The sequence below is a fragment of the Rosa rugosa genome, chromosome 6 (genome assembly GCF_958449725.1).
Source record: "Rosa rugosa chromosome 6, drRosRugo1.1, whole genome shotgun sequence".
NCBI classification, from domain to species: domain Eukaryota; kingdom Viridiplantae; phylum Streptophyta; class Magnoliopsida; order Rosales; family Rosaceae; genus Rosa; species Rosa rugosa.
The window spans coordinates 4,492,978-4,514,765 of record NC_084825.1 but is presented as its reverse complement, the minus strand read 5'-3'; the positions used below and the strand labels follow the sequence as shown (position 1 = coordinate 4,514,765).

General features: G+C 37.6%; 1 protein-coding gene and 1 pseudogene across 1 annotated transcript; both read right to left on the bottom strand.

Annotated features, from left to right (window-relative positions):
• Nucleotides 1–7,072: 7,072 nt before the first annotated feature.
• LOC133716101 (acyl-CoA--sterol O-acyltransferase 1-like) lies at nucleotides 7,073–8,287 on the bottom strand. The gene has a single exon (XM_062142838.1). The coding sequence runs from the start codon at nucleotides 8,195–8,197 to the stop codon at nucleotides 7,073–7,075; it is 1,125 nt and encodes a 374-aa protein (XP_061998822.1). The 5' UTR covers nucleotides 8,198–8,287.
• A 6,974-nt stretch (nucleotides 8,288–15,261) lies between these two features.
• LOC133716100 (acyl-CoA--sterol O-acyltransferase 1-like) lies at nucleotides 15,262–16,405 on the bottom strand (annotated as a pseudogene).
• Nucleotides 16,406–21,788: the final 5,383 nt, after the last annotated feature.

The following is a 21,788-nucleotide window of genomic DNA, read 5'->3' as shown; positions in this document are numbered from 1 at the left end:
GGGCATTGACGTGAGGAAAATTCTTCTTCCCGCCTCCGGGAGTTGGGGGGTCACTTGATGACGTGACAGAAGGACATCTTTTCATTTCAATGGGGCCAAGACATTGGCGTTAGTCCACTCTTTGGCGTTAAAGTATCATTTGAAAACAAGTGTAGGGAAAAGAAAAGTAAATAATCGAGGTCAAAATAATTAATAGGTTAAATTTTAAACAGTTTTTGAGTAAAATGAAGTCAGTATTTTATTGAAAATTGAAAGATTATAATGATACGATGCAAAAATGCATCAATAACGAAAATAAAGAATACGAATGGAGAAGATGCAAATATTGCATCTAAAGTACAAGAAAATATGAATAAAGCAAGAGTAGCAAAGTTGAAATGCATAGCTGATTTTACAATACGGATTGCAACCGTGTATTGAGTAGTCGGTGGTTTGACTACCCATACAAATCCAACGCACAAACTGACAAAATTCAATTCGGCAGAGAACTGAGGGCAATCTTCCACCTAAAGATCGAAGCCGGCCAAGGTTGTTAGAACATGGCCATGTTGGCAGACGATCTTTCACGAACAGATACCAAAGACTTGGGTCCCGAATCCAATACCAATAACACAAAGGGGTCCCAAGCCATTCTAGCAAATACCAAGAAGCCCAACAAAAATAGTGGGTCGCAGTCCAAGCCCAAACCCCACTTGGATCCCATGTCTGAATCCAGTGGCAAAGCCCACCCGGATCCCAGATCTGGATCGTTCTGCACAGTCCATTCCATAATCGGAGCTTCATGGCAACCAGTTCATCTTGGCCTACGCTCCCACGGCCTATGACGCACCACCTAACTACCATACGGCTTATCATCCCAAATCGCTTATCTAGGAAAGTTGATGGCCTGACACAAGCACCACCATCAGTACTGCAACGGCATCGGAGATCACCAATTCCTCCGAGAAAGTCACACAGCACGAACCCACAATCTATCAGCAACAGTGATGGATCCTGACGATCCGGTCGAAAAAGACAACCTCCTCCACTATCAGCGTATGACGTCATGTTTCGAGTCAAAGTCAAATTTTGGACTAGGTTGATGTGATTTGGAAGTGTAAGGACCATCGTGATTAAAAAAAAAACTCAGGGACCAAACTGATTTTAGCCCTAAAGTTCGAGCGACTAAACTGAATTTAGTCCTTATGTTAATAATCTGCTAAAAAGAACTCAAAATAGATAGAAATGTGTACAGATATAAAGGATGGTGGAGGAATGGTAGAAGTAGTTTTGAATCTTTTGTCAACAAGCTTTTGAATAATCTTTTTCTTTTGCTTGTTTTAATTTTTTCTTTTTCAGATAACTTGTGTTTGTAGATTCATTTGCTTTTTGTGTAGGGAAAATGGTCCATATGGTATTTGACCTTTTGCTCCTTATAAATTTCGGTACCTCACGTTTTGAAAATATTTATACAATACTTGAGGTTCTCAACCCGACCGAAGATAGGTACCTAGAGCAGTTAGCTCCGTTATGGAGATTGTCAGCTGTCAAAATTTTAAGGGTATTTTCATCCCTTCATGTCTTAATCTATTATTTTTTTTGCTAAATATATTTTTGCTCTCTCTCTCTCCCTCTATTCTTCTTTCTCCTTCTTTCCAGATCAAAGATCCAAGATGCAATTTTGAGAAACAAAAACAACCTAGAACTGAGAAAGCAATAATCCATGTATTTGCTGAGTCATTTTTTGTACAACAGAGGCACTCCCTAAACATCCTAACAGAAACAAGCTATAGTTGGCAACAGACACTCCCATTCCAAATTTGCTGGGTAATGCCCCCGCTATTATCAGAGCATTTTATGCGACGTTTTTAATGCTATTCTCTCTACATTTTACTTAGTTATTCTCTTAATATCATCATTTCTAACTTAGTTTTGTATTTTTAGGTAGTTTTGAGTCCAAAATGAAGGCAAGGAAGAAATGAGGCACAAAAATGATCAGAAATGGAGAAATGATGTTTTCCCAATCCTACTAGGAAAACGAATCCCAGTTGATGTAGGAATCCTGAGTCAACTAGGAGTCAAGCTCGTGGAAATGACAGAGTACTAGTTGGACAAGGAAACCCATTCCTGCCAGGAAAAGAAAACCTAACATGACTAGGAATCTATGTCACACAAGGAGAGCGGTGGAAGGTTCCAGAATATCTCGGAAATAACGAGTCCTAATTGGACTAGGAAACTTGTTGGCATTAGGAGTCCTGATGATACTAGGATACATGAGAAGGCGAGGAGATGCTGTGGTTTCAAGATGTCTCAAGAATGTACAAGAATATTCTAGAAGACACAAGTTGGCGTCATACATGAAGAATGGGCTTTGAAACTTCCAAGTGGAGAAGCCTGGCCCGAAGATTGATTCATGTGACATCCATGTGACCTTCTAGAAGACTCTTGACGTCTGAAAGGAGTTTTATTCTCATAATTATTCCTTTACGCCCTGCAATTAAACAATACCAAAAGATTTCAGCATTGAGTCAAATATGGAGAATTCTAAGGAAAATATACTTCGTGTGCAATCAGAAAAATAAAATAAAAGAGAATATTTATCAATTTAGGTTTCCTGATTACATATGAGTTGAATGAAAACCAAACTGAGGGAAAATACATTGGGAATTTCGGCAAAGATGTTATGGGAAGATTCAAGATTGTTCTCTACTTCTCATGGAATATTTTGATTGATTAGATGATGCAGAACAAGTAGAGAAACACCCTAACACCTTGCTTTGCCGTCCCTTATAAATAGAGGGAATGTAAGACGTGAAAATTGTCATCAAACCCAGAATTAAAATCGCAAATCCTTCCCCTCTCTCTCTGAATGTTTCGGCCTCTTCCAGTGTTCTAGCCTTGAAGCCGTGAAGCAAGTTCCATCATCCTCCGTACATCCTTGCCGTGATCCTCCATCCTTTTGAAGATCATCTTGCGTTCTTCGAAGTTCTTCAACAGTGTAACCATGACCATAAACTCCTTGTTTTCAGTTTCTTGTGTTTGTAAAACAATTTGAATTCTTTCTTTGTTTAAATGGAAATTTCGATGCTTTGTTATGATTGAGTTTGTGTATTGATGTTTAGTTTCCAATAACCATGAAGCATGAAAACGTTTTAGGTTTCTAGATACATAAATTGCGATTTCTATATGTGATGAACTTAGTTTGTTGATTTTGTGCAAATAACCCACCATTCATGTTTTTCGTGCTCTTTGATGGCCATATTAGGATTTGAATTGCATGATTGATTGCAAATTAAGATAGGCTAGGGTTCTAGGTCTTAGTTGATAAGTGGAAAACCTATAGTTCCTTAGGTAAATCAACACAGAGTCTTGCATGCTTGTATCACATTCCAACTTGTGTTCTTGGCTTAAAGCAATCAAACTTTCTAAGTGTTTAAAGCATTAGATATGTTTTGTTAGGGAATTGATCTCTCACTAGCATTGCATGTTTAATGGAGTAAACTATGGTGCGTTCATCTAGTTAATTTAACTAAGGAAAGTAATAAGAACTTTATATGTGTTCATCTCTGTTCTTGATTGATTTCTTTCATTCACATATTTAGATCAATGGTTTATGATTAGATTACTTGTTTTCGTGTTAATGGTTGTTAAGTTCATCTCTACATGCATTTCGTTCCCCATCTCTATCTTAATTCATAGATTGATTGATCATTGTAGTTAATTTAATTAGATTAGAATACAAATCTTTGAAAACCCCTTTATACTTTGTTGTTTTCGTAAGTACCGTATACTTGTGAATAATAATTCTTTCTTTAACGTTTAATTGACAGAGCACCCTTAATCCCCCGATAGAACGATTCCTACTTGCTTTATACTAATAATTGTCAACCCGGGTTAATTTTGAGCTCTCACTTTGAGCGCATCATGCTATCTATTCCAAGGGCAGGACCTAAGTGTCTTCCAAGATCCCAACTGCTATTCCAAAACTGGTTTCTAGCTAGTGGGTTTACATGTCTTGTCTTTCTCAGTCTTTGAGACGAAGGACATGATAAAAAGGTTGCAACAAAAACCAACAAGTCCGAAACTTGTTGCAAAAACAAACGGAGATGAAAGATGAGCTTTCAGTTGTTCCTATCTGCCTCTCAGAGTACCTGAAATAAGATAGCACAGTCACATACCTTGCTGCAGTCCTATTTTCTTATCTTTGATCAGAGCAACCTCTACCGCTTCTCCATGTTCTTCAAACAAAGGGCGAATCTACATTTGATAAAAGTCTAGAGTTAATCATACATAATTCCTTGATAATAAGGTCTTTAAACTACAATAAGTAGACAGAAACCTCTCATTCAATGGATGTACGTCCTCAAAACTGATCCGACGAAAAGCTTGGCAAAACCTCCTCTATCAAAACGATCTTAAATGCAATGCAATACATAAGCACAAACTTGCAGCAAGATTGTAGACAAAGGAAAACAAGCATTCATTGAATTAAGTAGGATTATCAACAAGTCAATGAGATTAACTATTTAATGCACTAATATCTAACCTAATTAAACTACTCAGCTGAAGCAATAAACAATTACTCAATTGTGCAAGGAAGTGAGTAAACATCAGCTGATGTGGAAATTACATGACATTACATATTTCTAATCTAAAATTTAACTTTTCTTCATTGAAAGAAAAAAAAATTATAATTTGGAAAAACAAAATCAACAAAAACTAACAGAATGAGGAGTACTGTTCTCGGTTTCAAGTTCCGACTTTAGGAGACAGCCATGGTAGTTCACATAGCCTAGTTGGTAGATAAACATTTCCTCTAAACTTGATTATACACAAAAGGGAAATTGATATCAAGCAATAAACATTACTCAAAATAACTTCAGGCTAATTTTATTGCTTTGAGGAAAGAAGTGAGGAATATGGAGCTGGGTTTAGTTTTGGCGGCAAGGAGAAAGTTAGTAAACCCGATTGTGCAAGGAAGAAAGAAGTGTATAATCCATGGCATCGCCGGGGGCCCAAATTACCTCGTCAAATAACAATCACCACCACCTGTCAAGATTCTCATATTTCAAAGCCTCAACAAAGGAACTAAGGAAGAACCCAGGAAAAGAAAAAAAAAATTGGTCATTTTATGATCAAAATATGCTAGCTGCTAGCTTCCGTAACGGAGCTAACGGCTCTAGGTATTTATCTTCAGTCGGGTTGAGAATCTCAAGTACTGTATTGATATTTTCAAAATGTGAGGTACCGAAATTTATAAGGAGCAAAACGTCAAGTACCGCATGGACCAATTTCCCTTTTGTGTATAATCAAGTTTAGAGGAAATGTTTATCTACCAACTAGGCTATGTGAACTACCATGGCTGTCTCCTAAAGTCGGAACTTGAAACCGAGAACAGTACTCCTCATTCTGTTAGTTTTTGTTGATTTTGTTTTTCCAAATTATAATTTTTTTTTTCTTTCAATGAAGAAAAGTTAAATTTTAGATTAGAAATATGTAATGTCATGTAATTTCCACATCAGCTGATGTTGTGTTGACATCAATCATTCAAACAATAAATCTTTTTCTTTTTTCTTTTTTAAAAAAAAAAAGAGGATCAAAGGATTTCACTCCTACCCCCATTCAAACAATAAATCTGAACCATTGAACATTTTAAAATACATACACATATGTGAGTATAAATACTTATAATCATATCTAATAATGCATACCAAAAACAGTAGCCTGTCATTCTACAAAACCATGTGCAAATGTCATTTTTTTTTGCTTTTTTGAAGACAAAATAAACAAACTACAAACGAAAGCCTCTAGAGTCACCAAAACTAAATTGATCCAGGTTGAAATCAGAAACAGCATAAAGGGGAAGCCTCAAGACGTATAGTTGTTCATTGCAAAGAGATAATTTTTTCACCATTTCAATTCCCACAGTGTAAATATCCGATTCAAATGAGACTAGTTAGCTAGCTACTATCTATTGTACGGAGCGCACTTGACCTGCTCAATCAGCTAGAAAAATACCTTTAATAGCCACAACATAAGAAGTTGTCCTATATAGGTCACCTCGAATCCTTGCAGTTTCTGGAAATTAGTCCTCGAGAAGCTAGAATGATCATATCCAAATGAATGAATGTGAAAAAGTGGGCTGATAACTTCTGTTTTTTAGCCCAACTGGAATTCCTAGTATTTGCTAACAAAATCGCTAGTTGACAAAGGTGGATATTTAGTAGCTTAAAAAAAAAAAAAAAAAATACAACCGTTGTCATTTTAACAAAAAATGATCTATTTGAAGGGTGTATTATTTATAGAATTTAAAAGTCTAGGTGTATTTAATATAGAATTTTAGCAGTCCATGAAAGTCTAGGGATATTCAACTAAGATTTTTAAGGACTTTATGAATTCTACCAAAGTCTAGGAGTATTCAATTAGGACTTTAAAAAAAGAATGAAAGTACAGAGGTATTCAAAATATCATTCATACTTATGGAATTAGAAAATCATGGATAATCATGAATTTTGTAGTGTTAACTATACATACTAGGAATTCCAATAATTTTCCAGCCACCAGATCAAAGATTTGAAAAAGTCTGTCAAAGTTCTCCTATCTGCATGTGAAGAGGTTGGTACTCCATCATCTCTCTTTCTTGGTTTTTTTTGTGTTTTCTCTAATATTTTATGATATCAACATTTTCTAATACCCACCATGTCCATTGTAGTTGTTAAATCTGATATTTTTGTTTTTCAATTGTGATATTTGGAACACTAATAGCAATAAAAATGATTTATGAAACCCTAAAATTTAAATATTGTAATCCCGTGTATAATAAATAAGGACAAAACACTGATCATGATATTACATTAGTGATTTGAAAAATCAAAATTACATGACTGTTTCCAAGTTGATTTTGATAAGAATCATTTTCATTAGCCATTATTCGAAAGCCTCAAGATGGTTTCATCACGAAACATACGATCCACTGCTTTATAACTCCATAAAATGGGAATCAAATACCAAAATAGACCATGATTATCGGAATGTTCGACATTTTTAAGCATGTCACTTACAATAAAGAAACTTGTGTTACTAAACCAACAGATCATGAGCTAGACAACGATTTTTGGAAAGTTCGAGCCACATTCTTCATGTACTCACCAAAAGCAACATACTCTTCGAGCATTCTAACATCAGCCTTGCTCCGAAGAAACTGCGGAAAGAAGAGCCAGAAGCAAGTCACAACCACAAACCCAACTGTCAACACCACCGAGACCGGCGTCGGCAACCACCGGAACCTGCCCCTCAACGCCTTCTTCAAAACAATCTCCAGTGTCAAACACAAGCCCTGCAGAACGAAGAACCACGTAACCTCCCACGTGGGCTTCACGCGGCCCTGGTAGTAGTAAATCAGCTCGTGCATGAGCCCGGACACTACAAAGCTTCCCATTACAGCAGGGAGTGGAGCCCATTTCCGGCCAATGAAGCGCGTGGAGAAGTCGAGGACGGGTTCGTATACGGCCGGGCGTAGGATACTGGTGGCCATGAGGTTCCATCTTCTGCCCCAGAAGTCTTGTAGCGATGTGGAGAGGTAGGGCTCGTTGAAGTGGGGCTTGAGTTCCAATCCCAAAAGGGCTCGAGCCAGGACTCCTACCATTGCTAGGAGGAACTCTAGGAGGAGATATATGTAAAGACAATGAAGGACTAAGATGAGCTTTGGATGGAAATGCTCACTATAATAAAGGACCCCTATTAGAATGGCCAAAAGGAAGCCCTTGATTACATGATTCAGGGACCTTGATTTGGTGCTTCTGGGATGTTGGTTTTTCCCATTTTGGCCATTCAGATGGGGTTTTGGTGGAGATGGGTTGGTTTTAATTTGGGCATTTTCAGGTTTTGGAGGTGGGTTTTCTTGGATTTCGATTGGGAGGCAAGCAATGGCCATGAAACGTCCAATCGAGATTGATGGGTCTGAAGCCAAAGGACCTTTGTCAAAGGCGAAAAGCAGAAGCTTGAAGCTGCCAAGCCATGAAATGAAAAAAGCAGTAGCACCTCCAAGATGTACAGAGGAGAGGTGAAGAGGGAGGTACAAGAAGAGACACACAACTGGGAGAACACAAAGGAGTCTGGTTTTACCTTTGGGGACTATTTTGCCAAGGGAGTAGGAATAGAATATACAAACAAATATTGAAGTTAATACCTCAACGAAGTTGCCAAATTCACCTTCCATTTCTTCTCAGATCTTGATTTCTCTTTGTTGATCTGAGAAAATAGAAGGTTTTGGGGAAGATTAAGAAAGATGAAGACTGATGAAAAGGTACTTGAGTTGATGACTCATTAATTAACCACAAAGAATCAACTGGTGCTTTTGGAGCGCAATATAGGCATTTGATTCGATCTAAAGCACAAAAAGCTATAACTAGTTTATTGGGTTATTGACCGTTGGCTTCAAATAGGCATTTGATAATTTGATTTGATTTGATTTCGTGCAAGAAACAGATCTTCAGTTTGTTGGTTATTGACCTTTGACTCCATTTTATACCAGTGTGAGACAAATTGGCATTTCTTAAATTCTTATAATCTGGCTGCAAGTCTACAACAGAGTGACAAACCAATCTTGGCATGGTTAATTTATTGGGCTTTTGAATTTTCTTTTCATTTTGAAGCTTTTTTGCCAACAATATGAGAGCAACAATTTAACAAATTAACCAAATAAAGAACATAGATTCTTTATTATCCAAAAAAAGATGAACATAGATTCTTTGGGTGTGAGGTCCTTATCCGACCTATCAATTCAAGGTTTAAAAAGATTTCATCTAAAGGATTCTGTCGCGATTCCACGGGGTTGATTGATAGAAGTACATATCTGCCTCGAGCTAGATAACATGTGCATAGAGTATGAACTAGCTGTTACATGTTAAATGTAATACAAGAGCGTGAAGAGGTAGACTAGACGGACTAGTCTAAACTTCTCCGATGCCTAAAAGTTAGATTTTTTGTATTAATGAGTTAGATTTCTTGTATTAATGTTGTTAGAGTAATTATAAGTAGTGAGTTACTGCCTACCATTAATGTTGATTAACGAGACATTTTGTAGAGTGACCTGTGTGGTTGGTAAACACCTAATCTTCAATGTGGGAGAAGGTATCTCTTCCTAAGTACGATATATTAGGTTAGGGCCCCTCTTGGTGTGGCCTGCTGATTGTTGTCTCCCAGATGATACCCGACTAAGGTACTGTCTTGGTGGTATAGCCCTTACTTCAGACATGGTCTTGCCACAGTCGCTGAGTGTCCTAGATGGTAAACCAATCCTTGTGCATGTATCATTTATGAGAAATTCTTAGGTGGGGGTTTCCCACCACGTAACTTTAGGGCCACCCAATCAGAAGAAATGAAATTTTCCATCTTTTCCGAAACTGCCCCTGCTCTCTTAAGTGCAATACCCAAAACACCCCCCTGCTGGGCAGTGATTGGTCCTCCCCACCACGTGTTCATACGACTGTCCCACGCGAGACTCTCTCATCATTTATACTTGATACCAAGTTGGTACGTACATATTGTAGATAAATCAAATATTTTATGTTTTCAATTATTTTCTTATTCATTTTGACGTATGATAGATTTGGCATTCCAATTCATTTTGTGGTATGATGAAACATAAAAAATAAAAAATAAATAAAAAAATTCTTTAAATACTACATATTATTTTCCTTGCAGTATCGACAATGTGTCATCTCTTAATTAGTTTTTTGAGATTTGACATATAACATTGTTGTGTACTGTCGACGTTTTTATATCTATGTCGGTACTTTCTAGAGCAAGATAAATGATATGATCAATCAGAATTGAACATGAACTTAAAGCCTTTTGTTTAAGGCTCTTAGAAGTTGGCACTTATAATTTTGACTCATAGTTTGGCTGTCATATACTCATAGAGGATTTAAAATAAAATTATATATATATAAGGGAATGAATATCGTAAATTCGCACGACATCATTGAGTCATTGACTTAAAAAAACAAGAGCCTAAAATCCCTAAGAAACAGTCTACATGTCTATTCAGCTTAATTGGGGATGAAAACCTAGCAAATAAGGGCATCTCCAGCCCGTGATGTCAAAGCTAAAATGTCCAACCCCATAAAAAGAATAGAGTCAAAAGTCGATCTAAAATGACGAATGATTGAAAGACGAAAGCTGAGTGTATTTTCAAGTATGCTACCTCTTCACAATTCGCTATAAAAATACTTGAAAATACACTCAACTATGCTACGAGATAGCACGAGAGATATAAAGAAGCTTGCCAAGCTGTTACATTTTCTAAATTAGCCCAAATCAGTAAGAGAAAATGAATGAAGACTATGGGCCGTGGACCTATGCCCAAAAGCCCGTTTCCTTACAATTTGATCTAGGCTAAGCAAGGAAGATAGAGCAGATCCAGTTTAGGCCCAAAGACCCAGCCCTGGCCATGCCGTGCGGCCAAGATGCCTCCGCGCGTAATTACAACCACCGCCGATCAAATCACCGTCCAAGAAAAATTAAATGGACTAGCGATCTTTCAATAGACAGTTGATCAAAAAGCTTAAATATAATAATTTAATCAAATATTAGTGATTTTCATATGAGAAACTTCTCTTAGCTTGATTAATCTAGCTTCTCTTAGCTTGATGTTTTATTATCGTCATTTTTTTTTTTTGAAATAAAGAGTTCATAGCATTAATATGACCCCGAATCATGGGTTAGAATATTACAAAGAAGACTACTCTGTATACACATTGATAGCGCAGAGTAGTCTATGCTAACAAAAACACCTCGTCCTTATAGGCAATCTATTCTATCTGACTCCAAACGCCGAGCACGCCATTGTGGTATGTTGAAACCAAATACTTCTACAAAGGCTCATAGATGAGCTCTCACTAACATAGACTAAAAAACCAACTAGCAAATTAAAAGACAAGCCCTAATAGCCCAAACTTGAGACCAAGAACAAAGGCCCAATCCCAGGCCCAGGAAAAGATGAAACTAGCAGGAGGACGATGGTGCACCTTCTTCCGACTCTTCACCGTCGCTGTCTCCGGCGGCCAGTATTTCCAACCCATCATCACCATTGGGCTTAGTCTCCGTCCACCAACCAAGGAAGCACCAAGGCTGATCTTCTTCTCAAATCAATAGAACACCGACAATCCGACAAAGTGTCAATCTGAACCCGACGCTACCGGAAGAAACACCGATGACACACGGCCAGGAAGACCGGCAACCGTCTGGATCTGCAGTCACCAGAAGCAAAACGCTCCTAATCACTGAGCCCAAACCAGAGGCGTCGATCTGCCTCCTATGCGCTAAAAACTAGCCGCCTCTCCCACACGCCACCAAACAAACAAACCTGCGCGTGCATTCTCTTTTCAACTAAGCCCCGAAGAATCACCACGACGAGACGACGCTCTCTCTGCTAGATCCGACGAGTTTGGCCTGAAGCCGCCGCCGCCGCCGCTCTCTCTGCTCAGCTCTAGGGTTTCTAGGCTGCTCTTTATTTCGTACTAGGGGATCTTCCTCCTTGAAAAAGGGTTACTTTTCTATTGCGGGAAGACCATTTTATTATCGTCATTGTCACTTTTTGATTTGTTTATATGGTCTGTTATATTTTAGTTTATGCTTGATGTTGCAATTTTTATTTTTTTTCAATAGATTAAAATTAAGAAAGCCTCTTTGGTAAGTTATAATTCCAACATTGTAAAGGTCATGATTTCGATTCTCACTGACATGTGTAAATGTGAGGTACTCACTGACATGTGTAAATGTGAGGTGGGGTAAGAGTTTTTTTTTTTTTTTTTTAATTTTTCTGTCTTAGGCCTCACTTTAGGGAGCTTCTATTCATACCTCCAAATTTTTGGACCTCCCTACTTAATAGACCTCTAACTTACTTTTACAAATAACCAATTTGCTATCTACACCTCTCTAATTTTCCTATAATGCCCATCGTCCAATAAAATCAATAAAAGACCTTTTTTCTTTTTTTAGATTCTATTCATACTTTCAAAAATCAGTAGTTGGATCTCCTTCAGTTTTTGAAGATTTGGAATTGCAGCAATTTTTTTTTTTTTTTGTGGAAGTTCATCCTCCATATACGAGTAACAAAGGTGCTAGCATTTTTTCAATGAATTGTCGACTCTTGGTTAGCGTAGGCAACAATACCATGTTTGCTCATCATCTCGTATAAATATGTTTTCCAAATATTATTTTCATTGCATTTAGGTGTCATTGTCCCTAAACTGATTCTCTCCTACTTGTTTCCATAGCAGCTTGAAATGAACATGCATGGTCCTTTTGTTTTAGATATGTATAGGATAGTGGAGGAAATTACAATAATCAACCATGAGTCTAGTGCATTCTCCATAGATTTATATCAAATGGTCGAATTTTTCATCATATATATCTATAGAATAGTTCCACAGAAAATTGTTCTGCACTGATGATGTGCGGGAAGATCTTGTGGACAACTACCCATTGCTGCGTTTGTCATATAAACGTGCTGGAGTACTGCTTTTTGTCTCCGCTCGTTCACATATTTGATTGCATTCAGAATGAGTAGGGCTCCATCAACTAAGGTGTCTTTGTATTTCCCATTTTCTCTTCTTTTATTTTTTATTTTTTTTTATAGCACAGTGATAGATCTTGTAAATTGTCAGCTATGTGAGCAAGGAAGTCTATCACTTTACGAAGACAAAGTCAAATTCAGAAAATTTTGACTTCAACGTTAAATAACATTTGGCGATATATATTTTAGGGTTTACATTGGAGGAGAAAATTTTTCCCAAGTTGAAGACTATTACTGTTCGTAGAGATAAGAGGAGATTTTTTTTTTCCTTATTTGTGTCTTTATTGGTAATTTGACATGAGTTGACAAAGTCAACTATTACTTGGAAAAAGTGAGAGGTCTAAATACCAATTTTGGAGGTATGAATAGAAGCTCCCCTCACTTTATCACGAGACAGCTCTGGCTTTAAATCTCGACATGCAAACTACAAAAAAATCATTGAAACAATTTGAAAATACAATAACCCACTACAAAAAAAACTGTTTTTTACCGCACGTAATTTACAGGGCACATTGATGCACGCCGTAAAAGATATGATTTTACGTCGCACATTTGACTCATGTCTTAAAAGTTATATCAATTCAATATTGATGTACACAGAGAAGGAACTTGTTTTGCAAACGAAGATCGACAAAACTAACATTAACTATCTTCTACACCTCCACGCACGCAGTAAAGTTCTATCTCCGCAAGTGCTCTTTTGCAACCAATTTTACCTTGTCAGCACGTCACCCCTTCCTGAAGAGATGAATAGATATAGGTATGCATGCAGCCCATTCATACAAGTTTGATAATACAAGCTTATTAGTTGAAGTTCAAATATTGAGGGTGGGGATCCTTGAGTGATTTGGGAGTTGAGCCATCTGGATTTGTATTAATGTAACTGAAAGTGAAATTTATAAGGGCTACGTGAAGATGAATATTGATTTTGATGGTATTATTGTATCACTACATTTCTCCAACTCAAAGGACTGAAGGAGGAAAAATGGTTTTATGGACATTTACAAACAAATACATCGATAGCAAAACAAAGATGAACACAGTAGCATCATACCAGGATCAGTACATAGTGTCATTACCATCTTCTCTATTTTTTTTCTGTGTTTTTACCTATGATGTGCTTCTACAATTATTTTAAATTTATCTCCATTAGATAATTAAAGCATAGACCATAAGTAATTATAATAATCCTTCATACATGCTACTACACCAAGTAGCTCCTCGTACGTGTTACTGCATCGAGTAATATCTTGTACATGCTACTGCATGCATCGAGTGTTTTTTTATACGTGCTATTGCAAGGAATAACTCTTTCTACGTGCTACTACACCGGGTAATTTCTCGCACGTGCTACTACATTAAATAACTCATCGTACATGCTAGTTTATCAAATAACTCCTATGTGCTACACTGCTACTGCATCGAGTAATCCCTCATACGTGCTATTGAACCGCGAGCACTACCATTGGATGCACTAGTTCGATAAGGCACAAGTAGTACTTCACGTCTTCACCAAAAAGTACCACGCCATGCTACTGCACCCAGCAATACCGCACATATTGTCATATTGAACCCAAAAATAACGTATATTGTATGAAACAATACTATATACCTGCTACTACATTTAATAATACCATATGATTGCTATTGTACATTGATCAATACCGTATATTTGCTGCATATACCAATTAATTATGATTGCTCCCATACCAGACTCTATTGTATAATTATTGTTTCACTATATCACATAAGTAGTATTTCACCTTTAAAATATCACACTTACGTAATTATAAGTAGTATTGTTTCATTTTGTATAAATAACTGCAGCAAAAGTTTTGAGAAACAAGTAGGGTCAGCAATTATTGTAATGCTTGTTCATCATTATGAAAAATAAAAATATAAAAAACAGGAAAGACCAATTGAAAATGCATGAAAGTGAAGATAACTACTTATACGTTGTGTGTGAATGTATGAGAGGTTTTTTTAGTGTAGTGTCTTTACTTGTATAAAACTTAGAATTATCGATTTATTGGTGTTTTTAAATGCTGTGTAGGGTGTATAACTGTATATGTCAAAAGCTATAATGTCTAGGAACGTTAACTTGCTCAAATGCCTCAAACGAGAGAGAGAGAGAGAGAGAGTCCACATTTTAAACCAAGGAAGGGAAAGTCAAGCCCTCAATTTAGGAATACAATGTATAAAAATATACCTTGACTAAAATAGAGTGTTTTTCCCAATTAGATACGCAAATCATCTTGGTGTATTCAAATTACATTTTTCTCTACTCATTTCTAAATGAGGTTAATCAAATACCTCCTAAAAGTTGAGGTTAAGTGGCCTAAGAGTAATTCCAACAGCTTCCTCATATCTTGATTTTTCTCTATTTTAGGAAAAAATTTGGCTGTTTTGCTCCAACAGATTCCCTATAATTATCTCTAAAATAGAGATAGTGATGAGAGAGAAAACAAAATTCTCTATATTTACAGCAATCTGTAAAATTTTAGGGAAGAATTATGGAATCTGTAAAATAGAGAATCTGTTGGAGTTGGAGCAGAAATTTTTTTGGAGATTTTAATTTTTACTTTCCTATAATAGAGAAATTATAAAGAAACTGTTGGAGATGCTCTAAGAGATAAGAAGAGAAATGTGCAACTGCAACTTCCTGATGCCAAAATAATAGGTTAGTCATTGTGCATCACCCCCTAGCTAATCCTAAAAACAGTCATGTTCATGAGATTCTTAAAAAATGTTCCCAATGCAGCATACTCTTCGAACGCCCTAACTTCAACTCCAATCCGAAGAAATTGCGGAAGAAACAGCCACACGGACGTCGATATCACGAATACAATGGTCATAAATCGAGAGATCAACATCGGAAGTTGCCACCTATTTGTTAGTGCCTTGTTGAAAAAGATCTCAACCGCTAGGCAGATCCCGTGGAGCGTGAAGAAGCATGTAACTTCACCCGTTATCGGCATTCGGCCCATGTGGTAAAAAATGAGCTCATGCATCAACGCCGATACACCAAATGTTGCAAGTACGGCAGGTAATGAGGCCCACTTACGACCAACGACATGTTTGGAAATGTTAAGGGTGGGTTCGTATACTGTTGGGCGTAGAATACTTGAGACCATGAGATTCCATCGCTTTGCCCCAAAAGTCTTGGAGTGAGGTGGAAAGGTATGGCTCATTAAATTGTGGCTCAATCTCTATGCCTAGCAAGGCACGAGCCATGGATGCAACGCAACCACCGCTAGGATGAGTTCAAGGAGCAGATAAATGTGCAAACAATAAAGAAGTAATAAGGCATTGGGATGAATGTAGTTAATGTAATCATAGGCACGTACCCAAAATGCCCAAAAGCAAACCCTTAGTTGCATAATTTGGATGTAATATGTAACCCTCTTTGGACTTTTGATGGATTTTGTTTCCTTTAGTTTGGTCATCAATATGTGATTTTGGTGAAGATGAGTTCTTTGCATTTTGTATTTTTCTGGGTTTGCCTACTTGATTTGGAGGGAGGGACTTTTGGAACTTGATAGGAAGGCAAGCAATAACAACAAAACGTCCAAGAGTGATGGATGGTTCAGAAGATAAAGGTCCTTTATCGAAAGCAAAGAGCAACAGCTTAAAGTTTGCAAGCCAAGCAATGAAAAAGGATGTGATGGCTACAAGATGCATACAGGAAATGTAGATAGGAAGATAGAGAAAGAGGCACACAATTGGAAGCAGACAAAGAAGTCTTATGCAACCTTTACGGACTAATTTGCCAATGGCATTGCAATAACATAGACAGAAAAATACAGAGCGCCATACCTTAAAGAAGTTGCTAGTCTCACCCTCCATTTGATGTTTGATATTGTTTTTCTTTGTTTTTGTACCACCTCGGATGAAAAGTCCTTTTTTTTTTTTTTAATTAATTAGATTAGTATATTTTTAGTTAGATAAAAATAGCCCTCGCAAAAGAAGACGGAGATAAAAAATAGATGAAGACATCATGTGGTATCCCTTTATTTATGGATGAAATTTAGGTTAAGCAACAAAATTTAGTAACTCTTTAACTGAGCGGGCATGTCATGAGTGACCCTGCAAATATATCTCTTAATGGGGTAATTTTGCATGACAAAACGAGTTGAATTTTAAATTTTTTCACATTGCAATTTCTGCTTACAGAGTGAGCTAAGCCACTTAAAAGGGGCCAATTGTCCATTGCAATTTCGATAAGGGCTTAGGCTAAAGGTTACGTGGGCATGGGCTGTTGCTTTAGGCCCAATATGTTTTATTTTTATTTTTATGTATGCTGTTTTTTTTATTTTAGTTAGATGTGACGTTATGCCGGCAATAAGTCCCTATCGAGTATTAGGGCAACGTGGGCTCTGTCCCGAACTGCACACCTTGTGTGCCTTGTCTGTCCTAATTATGCGGTGAGTTGTCAAATGGTCATAACTTCCTAGTGGCAGGATGAAACTAAGTGTCACTGGATTTATTTTCCGATTGCAACATAATGGGAAAGCTGATCTTATTAGTATATTATGGCTTCGAGTAAGCATTTACTTTCCGATATGTCACCACCTTTATAAATCAAATGGAGTAGCCAGAGATGTACTCTTAGCTAATCGGTGCATGTTATAATACGTAATTATTGTTGAGACTCTCGTTATTATCTCGAGATGTTCTCCCTATACTTATTGTAATCCGGTGTTCAGGTTTCATGTTCTCTCCCCCCCCCCCCAAACAATGTATTCTGCAGTTTCACTAATGTTCAACGCTTAAGCGCATTTGTACTGGCCCTCTTTCAAAAAAAAAAAAAAATCCACTGAAAATTAAGTATCACCGCTATAGTTAACCGGGGGTGATTCTCAATTCTAGGAGGAAGAAAGATGGATAATAGTTTACTTTTATTAGGTCACCTCGTAGAGTTACTGGTAAGCAGCCAAGTATGATTATTATTGTCCATTACAAAATATTAAAAGACAGTTGAATTATAAAGTTCAGCTAATATTCTTCTAAAAAGCATTTAAAACAAAAAAATTATTCAAAAAAAAAAAAAAACTCCTCAAGAACAAATGATACATGTATAAATTGTAAAAATCAACTTATTCAATATATTTGAGTCAACTCTCTCTATTACCAATTTTTTTTTTATAAGAATAAATGCTAATTTTATTGATATAAAGCTATTGTCAAGAAGGCCATTACATACCTTCCTGCTGCCTTGCTATGGACAGATCAAGGATTTGTGGTGAAAACCACAGTGGTACATAGGGATAGATTGACTATATTCAAACTGAGCATGTACTTATTTAAAGTAAGCCTTTAACTATGCAAAGTACACATAGTATCTAGGCATACAACAAATATAAAGCTACGTACACCTTTTCCTTGCCCTTTAAGGTAGGTCTAGAAGACTTTCCTGAATACAACATACTCAAAACCTTATCAGCAGGCACCTTCTTCGACTTTGGAGGATTCTTGTTTTTAGAGCCCAGAGGCCTACTCTTTTCTTTTTTGGCTGCTCATCTTGCATAGCCTTTGGCATAAGGGTGAGCAAAAAAGCCCAAAAACCCCAAAAACCGGCCCAAACCGGTCGGTTCAGTTTGGATTTTTTTTTAAAAAGATTCCACAAATGGCCAAGTCTGAGTTAAAAAAATTTGACAAACAGGCCGGTCTCGATTCTGAATTTTTAAAAGTAAAAAGCCGGTTTGGCCCGGAAGTATCAGTTTTACTATTTTTTTAATTATTAATCTTCTTCTTTAATCTTCTTTAATACTTCTTGGGCGTCTAGCCTGAAAGTCTTAATTAATACCAGTACTTCTGGTCTTTTCTTTTTTAGAATGCAGATCTCTCCTCTCTCTCTCACTCCTACCGCCATCTCCTCTCTCACTCCACCACCACCACAGCTCCGAATCCAAATCCAAATCCAGATTCTGATGGCAATAGAGGCAGACAAGATCCAAATCAGGCCCGCATCGCAATATGGGAGAGATTGCAAAATCACTTTGATTTTCCACGGCATTCGCTTTGACTTATCGTCTTTACTTCTCAACAATACACCCCCGGTCACCGACTCAGATCAAGTCAGTCTCTTTATTTCACTTTTCGGTCACCACAATTAAATCTTTCTTAGGAGTTTGATGAGAGATTATGTTACATGAGCTTCGGCAACTTGATCGAGTTGTTGAGAGTGTTAAAGAGGTTGGAGGATTGCATGGAGATGCTTCTAACGGTGTCATTGGCGGTGAAGATTTGATGATTTGTAAGAACTTGAGCAGTTAGATGATTTGATGTTGGTTACATTGGGTTCGCCTTCTTGTGGCAATGATGGCAGAGATGATAACTAAGAGCAAGTTCACCCGTTGGGTCACCAGGTCACCTACTATTCACTACTTTTTAGTGTTTTTTTTCACTCTCTGGGTCACGGACACAGTTTTCAATAAGACCTAGTTTACCAGGTCAGATTGCAGGTCACCATGGTGACCCAGAAAGTGACCCAGGGTGACCCATGGCACGAAATACACTGTGCCCGTGACCCAGATAGTGAAAATACACATAAAAAGTAGTGAATAGTAGGTGACCTGATGACCCACAGGTGGACTTGCTCTAAGAGCTTGGCTAAAGTTGACTGGATTTGATTATCTAATTTTAGAAAGAATCATCATATTCTAATCTCTAGATTCGCTCTCAGTTGCGCCTATTTTGATTTGATTTTAATTGAAAAATTGATCAACATTGGAAAAAACTGAAGAAAAAAAAGGCTAAATACAAATTACTACCCTATGGTTTAGGTCCAAAATCAATTCAGTCCCTGAACTTCTAATTTCATCAAAAACACCCCTGCACTTTCAATTTTGATCTAATAGGTCCAATTTGTTAGTTTTCAAACAATTGAGTTATTTAACTTGTTAACGTGGCTCATATATGGCCTATGTTTTATGATGTGGTGTTGAGGTAGTCTGCATAGTCAATTTAGGAGTGAGTCCTACTATTAAAAATAAATAGTTTTTCAACAAATAATCCAACTATAACTTGAACCCATAACAGAATATTAACGAATTGGACCTATTAGATCAAAATTGAAAGTGCAGGGGTGTTTTTGATGAAATTAGAAGTCCAGGGACTGAATTGATTTTGGACCTAAACCACAGGGTACTAACTACTATTTAGCCCAAAAAAAAAAGTTGTTTGGGCCCGAAAGCCCGAATTTTGGACCCGAAAGTGTTTGGACCAGTCCTTGTTAATTGGGACTTAAACTTGTTTTGGACCAGAACTGAAAAAAAAAAAAGAATAAAAAAAAAGCCAGTCCCGAGCCTAGAAAAGTTCTTACTGAGCCAGGCTCGTGCCCAGTTCTACTTTGGTAGCAACACATCAGTTGGAACCATCATACCTCCCGGTGTTTCCACAAGTCCCAAAGATTTAGCTGTGAGCCTGGTATTAAATTCAGGTGCTTTCACATTCTTTGTGCGAGTAGTTGCACTTGGTTTTTCATTCAATACTTCTGACATTAAGAACTTGAGTTTCTTTGGGAGGAAATGGGAGAAGCAGAGTGTTCTCAAGTCGGCAATGCTAATGACAATAGGCTTCCTTCTTTGTTTGACTCAGAACCACCAATAAAGGTTCCCCCAACATAAGATAAAATGGGAGTAGCTGCACCCTGAAATCGAAAAGTACTATTCTGAAAATGGTCACCTGTGAAGTCATGCATAGGGATGCTCAGTTCTAGTCTGCATGCCACATGTACATGGCCTCCATAGTCTGAGGTTTTTCAAGGGTTATTTTCCCAACTGTATTTTCAAAAAAGAAGTGTACCTCTTATTCAACACCTTAAGCAAACTTGAAATTTCTTTTCTTTTCTTCTCTCTCTCTGTCTCTCTGTCTCTCTGTCTCTCTCTCTGTCTCTCTCTCTCTCTCTCTCTCTCTCTCTCTCTCTCTCTCTCTCTCTCTCTCTCTCTCTCTCTCTCTCTCTCTCTCTCTCTCTCTCTCTCTCTCTCTCTCTAGGAAGGGTGGTTTCAAAATATCATGTAAAATCTTAACACTAATGTAACCTATAGAGTAAACAAGTTTGTGATCAAGATCAAGGTATTTGCCTGCCACAGATGCGACATTTTTGATAGACCTTTGTTGCTCAAAAGCCGAAGGTAGGTTTGTGATCCAAACCCAAAAGAATAAAGAGTTCATAACTATATCATTCAGCTGAGCAAAGCCATCATATGGCTATATAACCACCAGAGCTCGATTGAAACTCCAAGGACCGCCCATAAGAACCTTGTTGCAATCCTTTCTCAGATCAAGTGAAAACAAAAACCTGTCAGGGGATCGCTGTTGTTTCTGTTGGTTTCTTTAGTGTAGCCTAATAGAATGCAGTACCTATAACTTACCTAAGAGGATGGCTTCGCGACCCTGTTAAAGAAAATACACAACGTCAGAGGGACAGATCGAGCTGATCGGTCTATACCATTCTGGTGCTTAAGTCAGGTTAAGTATGTAATTTGACAGTGTAACAGTAAGAGACAAGAAGTTATTACCCTTAATAGGGATGGTTGAGTTGACTTATCTTTTGAAGCACACTTTAGATTGGGAAAGCAATGCCCCCTTTTGTATAACTTCCCGTTTATAATGGTATACCTGGCTGATTTCAGCTGCAACCTTCTTGCCTCCACCTTATCTTCTGGTGTCAAGTCATCCACCATGTACTCGTAGATTGGGACCATCCATAATAGGTCGGTCTCATGGCGAATATCTTGGATATAGTCTTGGAGGTACTTGGTTTGTCCAATATCTCTACGTTTGTAGATTCATAGGATGTGCCTGGTGGGGTCATGGCCAATTTTGCAAAGGCATTAGCCTTGTTATTTTTTGCCCTGGGTATCCATGTGATTGTAGCTAGAGAAGCGCTTCACTAATGCCTTGGTGAGTGCCTGATATAATGACATTTGGGGTTCCTTGGCCTCAAAGTCCCTGTTGACTTGATTCACAACTAGCTGTTTGCAAACTTACAATGAGGGCTTCATACTTAGCTACACTCTTTGATGCTTTGAATGTGAGTTTTAAGGCGTACTCGTAGAGTTGGTCGTTAGGACTGATCAATAAAATACCTGGCCAACTAGATTTTCTGTTGGAGGCACCGTCTACATAGTGTTGCCACCTATTGGGCAGTGCTTGTGTAGGATCCAGTGAGGGTCCGATGATTTGGACCGCTTTGTCTTGCTGAGGAATTAGCTCAGATATAAAG

Bases quoted from the DNA above. Each gene is read 5' to 3' on its own strand.
- LOC133716101 (XM_062142838.1), bottom strand. From the start codon at position 8,197: ATGGAAGGTGAATTTGGCAACTTCGTTGAGGTATTAACTTCAATATTT.